This window comes from Vanacampus margaritifer, chromosome 1 (assembly GCF_051991255.1).
Source record: "Vanacampus margaritifer isolate UIUO_Vmar chromosome 1, RoL_Vmar_1.0, whole genome shotgun sequence".
Classification (NCBI taxonomy): domain Eukaryota; kingdom Metazoa; phylum Chordata; class Actinopteri; order Syngnathiformes; family Syngnathidae; genus Vanacampus; species Vanacampus margaritifer.
The window spans coordinates 26,415,166-26,428,296 of NC_135432.1; the positions used below are offsets into that span (position 1 = coordinate 26,415,166).

The 13,131-nt window shown below is 38.7% G+C and overlaps 1 protein-coding gene across 2 annotated transcripts in view; it reads right to left on the reverse strand.

The window, feature by feature from the left end:
* Nucleotides 1-12,993, reverse strand: part of arhgap4b (Rho GTPase activating protein 4b) — a 33,440-nt gene extending 20,447 nt beyond the window's left edge. For both annotated transcript variants that reach the window (XM_077543741.1, XM_077543732.1), the window contains exons 1-2: nucleotides 12,829-12,993; nucleotides 897-1,220 (exon numbers count right to left, since the gene is read on the reverse strand). In XM_077543741.1, the coding sequence (XP_077399867.1) occupies nucleotides 897-966 (70 nt within the window). In that variant the 5' untranslated portion in view covers nucleotides 967-1,220; nucleotides 12,829-12,993. The remainder of the gene's footprint in view (nucleotides 1-896; nucleotides 1,221-12,828) is intronic.
* Nucleotides 12,994-13,131: the final 138 nt, after the last annotated feature.

Genomic DNA, 13,131 nt, shown 5'->3' on the forward strand with positions numbered 1-13,131 from the left:
CTTGAATCTTTGATTTTTATGGCTTTGCTGTTTTTGGAATGACATATAAAACTTGTCACTTTGCGACTTTTTCTTTTAAGTGGGTGGGAGAAACTTCACATGTTTATTATCCTGTGTCTCAGGCTTTTGCCATTTAATTCTTCCCAGCTTGGTTAGCTACAAAGATGAAATCATATATTGATATACGTGTATTGGCTGACTGCCTCAACAAATCGGAAAATCTGAGTGATATATTTGCATGATAAATAAAGACACTAAATTGCTTGTAGGCGTGATGTAAATGTGAGTGTGACTGCTTGTTTGCCTATAGCCTATGTGCCCTGTGATTGACTGGCAACTGAAAAGCCCAAAAGCTCACCGGCGACCTTAATAAGAAAAGTCGTATAAAAAAATAGATGGGATGTCCTTCAAATGTGTCAGTGTTGCTATAAACCTGGAAAAAGGCAACTAAATCCTGGCTTGAACCGGCTGTCTAGAGCGGCTTGTAATTCACTGCTGCAGGTAGAGCAACTACACTTTAATCACGAGACAGCCATATAAAAACCGTTCACCAAGCTCAATAATGCAAATGGTTGTGTACAGACTAGCTATTCCTAACATCTTATGTCGTTCTTTATGAATCTGAAAGTAGTTTTCTACTTAAGAAACTTCCAGTCAAATGAACAAACTTATTTTAATGAATGCATCAAAATGGACACTGTGGATAACTGACAATGAAAGCTAAAACTAAACAAAAAACACTTTTTCTTTTAACGGTGCCTCACAGGACGTGACAGTTCAATTATGAGTATCATTGTTTTCATAAAAGCAGAATTTTTGATTGTGATAGTAAAAGTGTCTGTTGTATGTATGTGACATAACGCACGCGTGTACTGTACACATGCCCGGCGACTCACCTTTCATCTGAGATTCATACTCGGCCAGACTCCCTTTCTCCCTCCTCAGTTTTCCGTGTGATGTCATCATCTTTGCCACCTCCCTTATGCTCGTCTGCTCTCTCCTCTGCCTGCTGAGCCTGACGTGTTCTTCTAACGTCCCAGTTGCCTCTCCTTTATCGTTCCCGCCTCAGCGCCTGTAGTTCGTGACCTTCCACTCCTCACCCCTCGACTGACCTAGTGCCTCATGCAGCACGGCGGCATCAGCGTCGATTGGCCGCACTCGCCAGGGACGTCAGGCCGCTTCGTTGTGTCCGTGGAATGCCGATCCATTTGCGGATAGTTCTGGACGTGGGATAGCGAGAGGAGAGTATCATGTTTAGAGGCTACTTGTATGGATGGATGGAAGAGGACAGCTGGGAGAAAGAGAGGGGGATTTATAATGTGTGCAATGGGAAAATGAGAGAGCGGACAAATGAGGCCCGGGTGGGAGCAAAAGGGATAGTGACACTGGAGAAGGGAGATTTAGTAGGAGGGACAGTGTGATGGGGGTCACGTCAAAGAATGGACAGTGGCAGGACAGTGTGATGAGGAGGGTGATGACAAAGGAAGAATGGAAAAGGGGAGGGGAATAGAAGGATGAGAGGTGATGAGTAACAGCAGTAACGAAGGACATTCAGTGCCCCAAGGTCGGGGATGTCCATAAAGGTAAAAGTCATAGAAAATAAAAACAAGAACAAGACGAGTTTTGGATACTGACCCATTTTTATACGTTAAACTTAATGTGGTATGATGTCATGTGATACTTTGTAAACTAACTAATTATCGAGTGGTTAGCAGTCCCTCGCTTAGTTGTGTGGTTAGGGGGCAAATTAACACATGGCCTGATTGTTGTTGTTCTGTAGTCTTTCATGGTTGAAATGAATAGCATTTCTTGATCGACCACTCAATACCACCAACACCACATTGCAATTATAGAAACTATCCATACTGTACAAAAACACATTATAATAAACTACAACTGTGCCACATACAATATTAGTAATTGTAATATAATCAATATTTACTAAATAGCATGATCTAAACAATAGAAAATAGAAGACATCTTCATCACAGATGCTGATTATCAAATGTATTACTGTGTGCAGATCGTTATTGATGTGCATGCTGGTCGAAGTTGGCTTACTCTGACCAACCAATCAGAGGACAGAAAAATGCTGACGTTATTGTGGGCCAGATAGCTGGCCCATGTGATGCGAATTTGAAAAGTGATTGGCTCAAGAGACATTCCCATTACAAATATAGTGTTAAATTAAGTCATACATCGCTATTGATACTGATTAGATTAGATTGACTTGGATTTTTCTTAAATGCATGCATGCATATAAGCGTACTGGAACCTGCAGCCAAGATAAACATTACAAAATGAAGACAATATTGTTGGGAATAGAATAATACAATTTCATGGAACAATGAAACAAAATTTCATGTCAATGCTTCTCATAAGGTGAAGGCCAGCAAAGAGAAGGCCTCACTGATATTGTGGTTGTAACTATAAAATATCCAGCAACATACAATAGCGTTTCAACGCTGTTAATGTTTACTACCTCTAATCAAAGTGAAGGTGAAAGTTATTTGCTTTGATTTGTTTTTTTCTTGACATTCAGCAGGTATAAACCAAGTTATACTGAAATTTCACCAAAACTGAGGAAAAAAATGATAATACAGCATTTTTTTTTAAATTTGTATACTGTATTTTTTTTTTTTTACATTTTTGTACAATTACAGATAAAATACATAGATACATTTTCTGTAAATTTTCTGTATGTAAAAATTCAATCTATCCCAGATTCAAAATTGGTTTTGAACAATTCTTGTAGATACTCCTCCACAAACCAGGAAATAGCTTGGTATTAACAAACTACTTTATTGTGACCGTATTAAACGGATGGCCTAAGTCATATTTTGAAAACAATGTTCCTTTTTTTTGCCTCAAACATCTCGTCATGTTGCTCGCCACCTCTGCTAAAATCGGCTGCATCCTTCGATAAACAGATAATTCATTCTACCCTTGAAATAAAATTATTAATAAATACAACATACTCTGCTTATCATGCTGCTGAAAAAACTAACTTAGCCCATTACTTTAGGAAGGTGTTGATATGAGCATAATAGAAATACATGGCACCACATTTTTTTCATTGAAGTATTTTTTATTATTATTATATTTTTTTAGCGGAAGATCTCTCAGAAAAAGAAATATCATGTGATAATGGTTGGTTATATGTTGTCAAACGTTTTACCTAGGAATGCCCCGATCACACTTTTTGGGATCCGAGTCCGAGTGTAAGTCATCTGATTTTGAAATCGGCCGATTCCGAGTCCGATCTGATACCTCGACATTTTATTAAGGAGGGGGAAAAAATATTTTTAGTTATTATTATTTTTAACTCCCCCAGCACCTTTTATATGGTGAGTGGACAGTGGTTAAACTAAGTAAAACATTTAGACCCCCTTTTTTTGGCACATCTATGAGTTACTCAAAGGGCTATTATTAACCAGTATATACATTTTTCACAAAAGCTTTATTTTTGAGAACCTACTGTAGCCGTTTTAAAGCATGCTACTTAACACAAATTGATGGGATAACCTAATGTTGTTTCACTTAAGGAAGAAAAAAATATAATATATACGTGCGATTGGGCCCGATTTCGGATCACGTGATCGGATAGGGAGATTCCTAGTTTTACCCATTTTTCTTGTAATAATGTAGCAAAATCACCATGGCTGTTATCTTTACATGTCTTATGTAAAATAAAACATCATCTATTGGTAGAAGTTTTGCCCAAAAACAACAGGTGTAAAACACAGAATACAATTTGCCTGTTCTGTCATCTAAAGCATTGATGAAGGATTAATCATCCATATGCTATTGTCAGACAGGTTATGAAGTGCAAAGTGCTGATGTTCATAATTTGAGATAAACAATTTTTAAGAGGATATTGTTGGCCTGGTTCAAACCTGACCCGGAAAAAAACATGAAAAAAATAGTCATATGTACTGGAAGGGTTAAGGAATGTTGGAACAGTTACCCTGGCACCTGAATCAAAAATGGTAATGTCACAGGTGCTCCCCATAAAAAAAAGTAACTTTATGGAATTCCATGTCAGTGCCACATATTGAAAATAATATAATATGTCAAAGAATAATCATCAGTCTGCCCATCTTTTAGCACTCATGCCCAATCATAATTCATCTTTCGTGATAGAGCAAGTCGCGTTTAACAATTTTCTTTCTGTTTTTTTCTTTCATGTATTGAGGAAGTTTTTGCCATTCTTGTTGAAATTTACGTGAAGTGGCTCGTACCATGCGCAGTTAAAGCATACATCGTCTGAAATCCAGTCAATGAGGTGTGAAAACAAAACAAAAGGCTCCAAAATTGCAATTTCATTGCAAAGTACAGTAGTCGCACATTGCACTGGACTGGGCTTGTTTGACTGTTTTGGCTCGCAAGATTTTGCACACGAGGCAAGCACAGATAACGACACACCATGCAAAAAAAAAAAAAGCATCAACTCACCACATCCTGTCTCAACAGGTTTCCTTTCTGCACAGTGTGGCAAAGTCTACCAGTTTGACAGCAAGTTTGATTGTCTTGAGCAAAACGTTGACGCCTTGCAGAGCAGCAGCATTAGTATTATGATTAAAAAGCTCCATTTCCAGCTCCCAGCCAAAGCTCAGCTACAGAAATTGAAAGTTAATGGAGAATTACAGTGCACAAATGAAGTGATTTCCCACAGCTGAGAATTGTGAGGACACCGAGACCTTGGACAATGATACATAAGGGATTTTCAGCTATTACTGTAAAAGAAAAAAAAAAGTGACGCCTCGTCAGTATAAGACAGGATATGTTGTAAAATTGAAAGAGCAAGGGGGATATTTTGTTTGATAGTGTGGCAGATTGTGAGTGAGCATTTCCTGACAGACATACACTATCATGTGCTATACTAAACTTGGGTCATGCAAGTCGGGAAATGAATCAACATTGTATTATGTTCTTTTGTCGTTTTTATTGTCAAAATTAGTGTGCTGTACAAACTTGAACTTGGCAAACACTGCCAACATTTTTACATCACCTAGATTCAATGGTAATAAAATGCTTAAGACCCAATTTCTTTGAAAGTATAGGAAAATAACCCTGTGATTTATTTCCCCCCATTTTATGTTTAGTAAAGTGTCACTGCAGATGTTTGCATGTCCAGGTTGAATACTAAATTCTAATGGGAAGGTAAAATGTCATTTGATTTTGAATCTTTGCTACAGCTGCACATTCTCTAACAGCTGCAAACTCCCACAAGTAGAAAATATGTCATAAATAAATTATCCATCCATTCATCCATTTTCTATAACGCTGTTCTGTTTCAGGCTCGTGGGGAACAGGAGCGTATCTCATCTGAGGAAAAAGCTGGACTGCATCCTGGACCTGGACCAGTCGATCGTTAAACCGTCATTGAGTGGAAACTAAACTCACACTCCCTGCACCAGAGTCAGGCGAGTTTATGACTTTGTCATCAGTGAGTCGTTTCATTATTTCATTTAATTGAATTTTTTTAGGCAAGCACTGAAATGTTCGAAAGATGCATGCTGTTGTACATTCACTGAGGTGTAACCCTCAATGTGTTTGGCTCACTGATGAGAGATTCTCAAGGGGAAATGCTTCATAGTAATAAACTTCTGTCTCCTGCCTGCTAGGCAGTCTTTAAAGCGCCTGTGGGAGTCTCTTCTAAAGACTACAGTAGTATGCATTCCTTTTAGCCATAAATCTCTGCAACTGTCATGTTTGGTTTCTGTTTTTGGTTGTGTGTCTCCCTTGGTCTTGTTGAGTGTAATCCTGCCCTTCCTCGTGTCAACCAATCCGTGCCCTCAGCCACTTGTGTCTTGCTCCAGGTGTGTCTTGTTATGTCGTTAGTGTGTGTGTATATAGTCTCCTGTCTCCCCCTCTGTCTGGGTTGGCTCATTGTTGCTGTCACCACTCTGGTGTTTTGTTGTTACTTTGATTTTTGGTCTTTTCACAACTTTGTTGGTTTTGTTTATTTAGAGTTACCCAGTATCCCTGTTAGTGTTTTTGTTAAATAAATTGTTTTCAGCATTACATGCATCCCTGCCATGGTTCTCCTGCCTCATTTGCCTTTGGCTCCTCCACGCATCCGTGACAGCAACATCTCATTGAGTATCTCAGCAGGCTGTTAACGATATAATCAGGCAGTTTTTGTTATTTTTTAACCTTATTATTATTATTATTATTATTATTATTATTATTATTATTATTATTGATAAATTATAACCTCATGGAATCGTGTTTTTGAATCTTCTTTTGACAAATTCGTCCTACTTTTCGGGGACTTCAACATGCCCGGAAACTCACCAATTATTGTGTCCAAATGTACCGATATGCATTTTTGTGGTCCCTAACACGATGCCCCAAAACTCACTCAGTAAGGCCTGTGGGAAAGTTGGGGAAAGAATTAGCTCCTGACACCAGTCTGAAGGACCTATGTCCAAAACTGAACAGGAAGTCGGCCATATTGGTTGGAAGCGGCCATTTTGGGAAAATTCCAGGGCTTGTAGCCTACATAGGGGAATTTACCTAAATGGGCAATTTAATTGCTGCTTGTATTGGCTATCTTTCATGAAAATTAAAACAATAGAAGAAAAGAAGGCTAGTCAATCAAAATATCACTCACACGTTTTACTACTTTTTGTGCTTATCAGACATTGTGCTTTAAAAGTTTAAATCTCAGCTCATTCAAAACTTCAGTCAGACCAGCATCAGAGATTTGCAGATCACACCTCAGACCGCAGTGTACCTTACAAGAATTCCCACCCCCTATTGAATTGACTATTTAATTGTTTTAATAATCATTTTGTGACGATCTCGGCCCTGGATTATCTCCATTACTACCCATGTGAAAAAGTAATGACGTTCAACCTGACTTTTCTAACTCATTCAGTCGATTTACTGTGTATCACAGAAAGTCCAAAAAGGGCTCTCTCTAACAAGTAGGTAGAGAAGCCTCATACTGGCCTTCAGCACGAGTCAAACAAATTGGGCCTTGGCAAAATTTGTTATGCACAGAAGCTTAACCCAAATTCAATATATCACTGACATAATGAGTTCTGGTCAGACTGAGCCTGCACACTCAAATGTTATTTATTCACAGTCTGTTCCTTCAGAAGGTTTCCAGCCACATTCATTCTTATCAGATACATAAAAACACACCGCTGGGACGACTCTTTTAGGGTTGCAGTGCAGAAGTAAACATCCAGCAGTAGCCAAAGGACCTCTTGTAGAAAGCAGCAGGCTGACCATTTTTAATCAAATGGTAAAAATCCACAGCACTGGACATGTACCTAGCCTTTGAGCCTTTGGCAAAGCAACTAAATGCAACTGAAGGCAACAAAATCCGACACACAGCAATCAACATTTCTCTGCTTCCTGCTGTGGTTTATGTGGAGGATAATTTACAGGGTTTGTTTGTGGAGGGCATAGCTGAAGGCTCTGCTAGAAGGTATAATAAAAAAACATCAGTTTGGCACTGTGCAGGGTGAGAGAGAGGCTTATGTCCCCGCTGAAAGGACTGTTACTGTCCAATCAACTTCACTGTGACATACGTAATTAGAGGTCCATTTCTTAAAGATAATTTAGACAGCGAGCATGTTATAATTTATGGCTCAAATTGCTAATTCTCTTGCAGGTGCTAAGTTATTTTTTTCCTGATGGTGGAGACAGACACTTAAGGACTTTTACAGTTTTAGAATAATGTGTATGTCTAATCATTATCAAAGCAGAACTCACATGTTTTCCACCAAATAGTAGGGTCCAGATCAGCTCATCTCAGCATGTTTTGAATAGAATCGTGAAAGCTGCATTATCAGGGTCAGTGAATCACAATCAGGGTGCCCTGGCAACCCAGTGTGCCGTGAGAGGGCAAAATGGGTGCCGTGGGAAATGATGCAATTTTACTTAATTTCCCCCAAATTTAGTCATTAAAAATGTATTTTTTTTTTTGCTCATCAATCTGTCACGTACAGTGACAGGTGGAACAACTGAATCCTCTTCCATTAGATGACAGAAGTTACAATATAAATGTGCAACCGCCTGCTACCATTCTTACAACAGTCAGTCATGGTTCCTTGCGAGTATATCAGCTTTGTGTTCAACTAAACAGTTGTAGTAATTTGAGACAAGATTATCATTCATTTAGTTTAGTATTCATTTGGGACATTTCCATTTGGTGTGCCATGAGATTTTTCTTGGTAAGGCAGTAAAAATGTAGCCTTTTACTTTGTATGTCTTTCCTGTTGTCACAAAGGCATCTCCACAATTTTGGTACCCTACATATAACCGTGGTTGATGGCCCAAAAGAAGGGTCCCAAAAAGTGAAATGGTTTACAGATCCGTTAGTGTGGTATTCTTCACAAATGACCAAACTACACTATACTATATGGCTTGATGGATATTAGATAATCATTTAATTGTGTTTGTTTCCCTTAGCTCATGACTTGGTTTTGGACTAAAGGCTATCAAGACCCACCATAAGTGAAAATACAAAAGATGGGACAGGTTGCTGCAGAGTAGGCAGTTCACTTGCTGGATACTGTACCATCAAAGTGCCCTAAAGCAAGGCATCAAACCCCCAATTACCCCAATGCTCAGATGAGTGACACAGTTGCATAATTCACCCAATTTGCTGTGTTCATTCAGTGTGAACAGTGTTGTTGGTTGAAGGCCCTTTGTGAAAGAACATGAAGGAATATTTTGATTACTATATTAAGTGTAATCTTTGCGTGTCCAAATAATTGTATTCAGGATCTGATGAAGAAGTTTTCTTGCAAGAATTTATTTAGAGGCCTCTAAAGACACAGTCAAGACACCCACATCTGAATGCAACGTGGATCCCCCCAAGTGTGTGACAATTTACAGAACATCGACTCATTTATACTCAAAAGATAAAAGGTTCCTCTTCCCCTCCTAAGTTGATTAAAGGACAGACATGTCGACTCCTAGTGACCAAATGTGTGATGTTATTAGTAAGCAGAAGTTTACATACAGACATGTTGATTCCAGGTTGAACAAAGGTGTAATCTTATTAGTAAACAGACATTTACATACAGTTCCCCTTCTTGACTGGGGGAAAAATGCAATTAGGATCTAACCCCAGACTTTTAGACTCCAATGCCAAAAGGCTCTAAATAACATCATGCACATTCCTATCTTCAATAGCTTTGAGGGTGAGAGGATAAAATAAAGTTCACAAAATCATTACTCCACTGTATTCTATTAAACACTCATGATTATATCACATCTATATGTCTATAAGTAAATTCAAAAACAGTAAAACCATAAATTGAAAATATTAAATGTCTTCAAACATTGATATTGGCTGCTCGTTAAAATTTAATTTTGCTTTCGATTTTGGCTTCTCACAATCATAAAAACATTATAATAGAAGAAAAACGGATTAATGTGCCATGAATGCATCATTTTGCTTATTCAGCAAGCGTATGACGTGATGATTCTGCTGTCCCTGAGTGTGCATTAAGCTGTTGAATCACACCCCAGTTAGAGTTTACTGTAAAACTAAACACACAACAAAAATACTCATATAAGGCATGCTTTGTTTTAGCAACATCAACAGTGCTAATGCTTGAGTCAAGTGACCATTGATATGCTAACAGGAAATTAGCATCGACTGCCGAGATTTTTTCTTCAAATAATTAATATTTACAAATGCTGCAGGAATACATACAGACAGCTCATATAACAATAAGGCAAAGGCACATATTCTTCAGAATCTGAAAAACAAGTTATATGAATAGATCTTTGCAAGTGCAACTTTCTTCTATTCTTCTTATCTCATTATGTGACTGCGTACTGCATGCAACGCACGCACAGCAGCAACAGTCGGTTTTCATTTTCATTTAGTTGTTTTCTTTTAAATTGCAATTACAAACCCAATTCCCAAAAAGTTGGGGCACTATACAAATTGTGAATAAAAACTGAATGCAATTATGTGGAAGTGCTAAATTTTAATATTTTATTCAGAAAAGAACAGGTCAAAAGTTTAAACTGAGAAAATGTATTATTTTAAGGGGAAATTATGTTGATTTTAAATTCCATGGTGTCAACAAGTCTCAAAAAAAGTTGGGACAGGGCCATTTTCACCACTGTGAGGCATCCCCTCTTCTTCTTACAACAGTCTGCAAACGTCTGGGGATCGAGAAGACAAGTTTCTCAAGTTTAGAAATAGGAACGCTGTTCTTGTCTAACACGCGTCTCTCTAACTGTTCAACTGTCTTGGACTTTCTTTGTTGCACCTTCCCCTTTATGATGCGCCAAATGTGCTCTAGAAGTGAAAGAAGTGGACTGCAGGCTGGCCATTTCAAAACCCGGATCCTTTTCCGACGCAGCCATGATGTTGTAATTGGTGCTGCATGTGGTCTGGCATTATCGTGTTGAGAAATGCAAGATCTTCTCTGAAAGTGATGATGCCTGGATGGGAGCATATGTTGTTCTCGGAATATAGCTTTCTGCATCGACGATGCCTTTCCAGATGTGAAAGCTGCCCATGCCACACGCACTCATGCAACCCTATACCATCACAGATGCAGGCTTATAAACTGAGTGCTGATAACAACTTGGGTTGTCCTTGTCCTCTTTAGTCAGTGTGATATAGCGCCCCAGTTTTCCACAAAGAACTTTGAATCGTGATTCGTCTGACCACAAAACAGGTTTCCACTTTGCCACGCTCCATTTTAAATAAGCCCTGGCCCAGAGAAACGCCTGCGCTTCTTGGTCTGCTTTTGAAATGGCTTCTTCTTTGTACTGTAGAATTTCATCTGGTAACGGCGGCTGGCACGGTGGATTGTGTTCACCCACAATGTTTTCTGGAAGTATTGCTGAGCCCTTTCTGTGATTTCCCTCACAGTAAGCATTCCTGTTTGCGGTGCAGTGCCGTTTAAGGGCCCAAAGATCATGGGCATCCAGTATGATTTTTCAGCCTTGATGATTGTTCCAGATTCTCAGAATCTTTGGATGATGTCATGCACTGTAGATGATGATTACTTCAACCTTTTAACAATTTTTCGCTGGTAAACACCCTTCTGATATTTCTCCACTATCTTTCTGTGCAACATTGGAGGAATTGGTGATTCTCTACCCATCTTCGCTTCTGAGAGACACTGCCACTCCGAGAAGCTCTTTTTGTACTCCAATCAAGTCAAGCCAATGGACCTCATTAGTGGTAACTGGTGCAATTGACTTTTCCAGCCTCTTATTGCTACCTGTCCCAACTTTTTTGAGATTTGTTGACACCATGAAATTTACATTCAACTTATTTTTCCCTTAAAATTATATATTTTTTTCAGTTTAAACTTTTGACCTGTCATCTATGTTCTAGTCTGAACAAAATATAGAAATTTGGCACTTTCACATAATTGCATTCAGTTTTTATTCATAATTTGTATAGTGTCCCAACTTTTGGGGAATTGGGTTTGTATTTTAGTATATTCTAATTTTAATTTGTTACTCATTTATTTTATTGTTCTTCTTCCGTGTTATATTTAAAGTTGAATTTTAAAGTATCCATTGAATTTTTATTGCCGGACCAACACACATTTCCACATGATATGGCACAAAATATGATACCCGAAGTCACAGGTTAGCCCAGTAAGTCACAAGACTTGTGGAGGGGGGAAAAAACTGAATGATAAAATAAATACGATAAAGAAGATTGATATTCACAGTTAGAATGTGTGCAAAGATGCAAAGGTTTGGTTGTAGCAAAATAAAAAATACTGTACAAGAAGCTTGAATTTCACATATCTACAAGGTCATTTTGTACCTGACAAAAAAAATTGTGTTCAAGAATAAAGTGTTCAGCATGCAGAGATGAATGGGCATGAGGCTATGATGGTAGTTTTGAGTTATTGAGTTTTGGTAGTTGAATAAATCCAAAGTTTTAAAATCAGTGAATAATTGTTTTCATCACTCATGGTTTCATGAGAAATTGAGATTTTTTTCTTCTTTCTATAATCGCCCTACAACTGGGTACCAGTTTAATTACCAAACACAGTCAAGGTGCCCTTGAGCAATCAAGTTGCCAGGTTGCCAGGTGCGACACATCTACACCCCCATTAATGTGGGTTTCACTTTGTAAAGAGCTTGGCGTTGGACTGGAGGCCAATGGGTGCCAGACCCACAATGAACAAAAATAAAAAATTAAAAAATAAAAATAAATTGGCACTGTTTGGTGATGCATTTCCTGGGCATTGTCCAAATCCCCTTGAGCAAGGCCCTCCAGCGCCAAGTCATCGTTGCAAAGGTCAATCATGAGCTCACCTCTGTTTATTTAGTATTCAGTTTATTGCCTTTTTTTTCTTCTCAAATATCTACATACAGTAAATTCACTGATTTCATGAGCAATGTATGCATTTTTCTTTAAACCAACACTTTTTTCTGCAAAGCAAAGAGACAAAATAAACACCATTCTTATGTGATATGTGCTTATTTAGTTTGCTCTAATAGACGGAAAACAGCATAGATGCTAGACAGAGGCATCAGATGTAAGAATGACTTGATGTGATGTGTTGACTTCTATTTACGATTGCCATAAATCACTTCCTGTGACCAATGAGACTCTGTGTCAGGGCCCCACACAATAAACCACATAAACACCTCAGCGTAATTACACAAGCACACACACTGAACATAATGCACACGTTACATAATGCAGTCAGCATGTCGCCTACAAATGCTTTTAAAGCACCAAACTAAATACTACATCAATACAAAGTCATTCACTTTACATATACATAAGCATGCACACTCTCACACACGAAGAGTGTAAACACAAAAACGAACACACACACACAGGCTGTCAGCGCTGCATACCTCACTTTGTGCTCCTCTGCTCTCTTTCTATCTTTTCCTCAGATCTCTCCTCCCATCCCTCGTTCTCTTCATCGCACAGACAGCGAGAGTCGTGTGTGTTTGAATCTGACAGATTCCTCTCAGCTCAGTACTCTCCTCCCTCCCCCTCCCTCATCTCTCTCTCGCTCTCTCTCTCTCTCTCTCTCTCTCTCTCACCCCCCCCCCCCCCTGCATCTCAGACTCAAAAACAGCCCTCCCTCCCCTCTTTCTTCCTTTCTTTCTCTCTCCTGCCAAATACGCTAAATAGCCTCCCTCTCACACCAG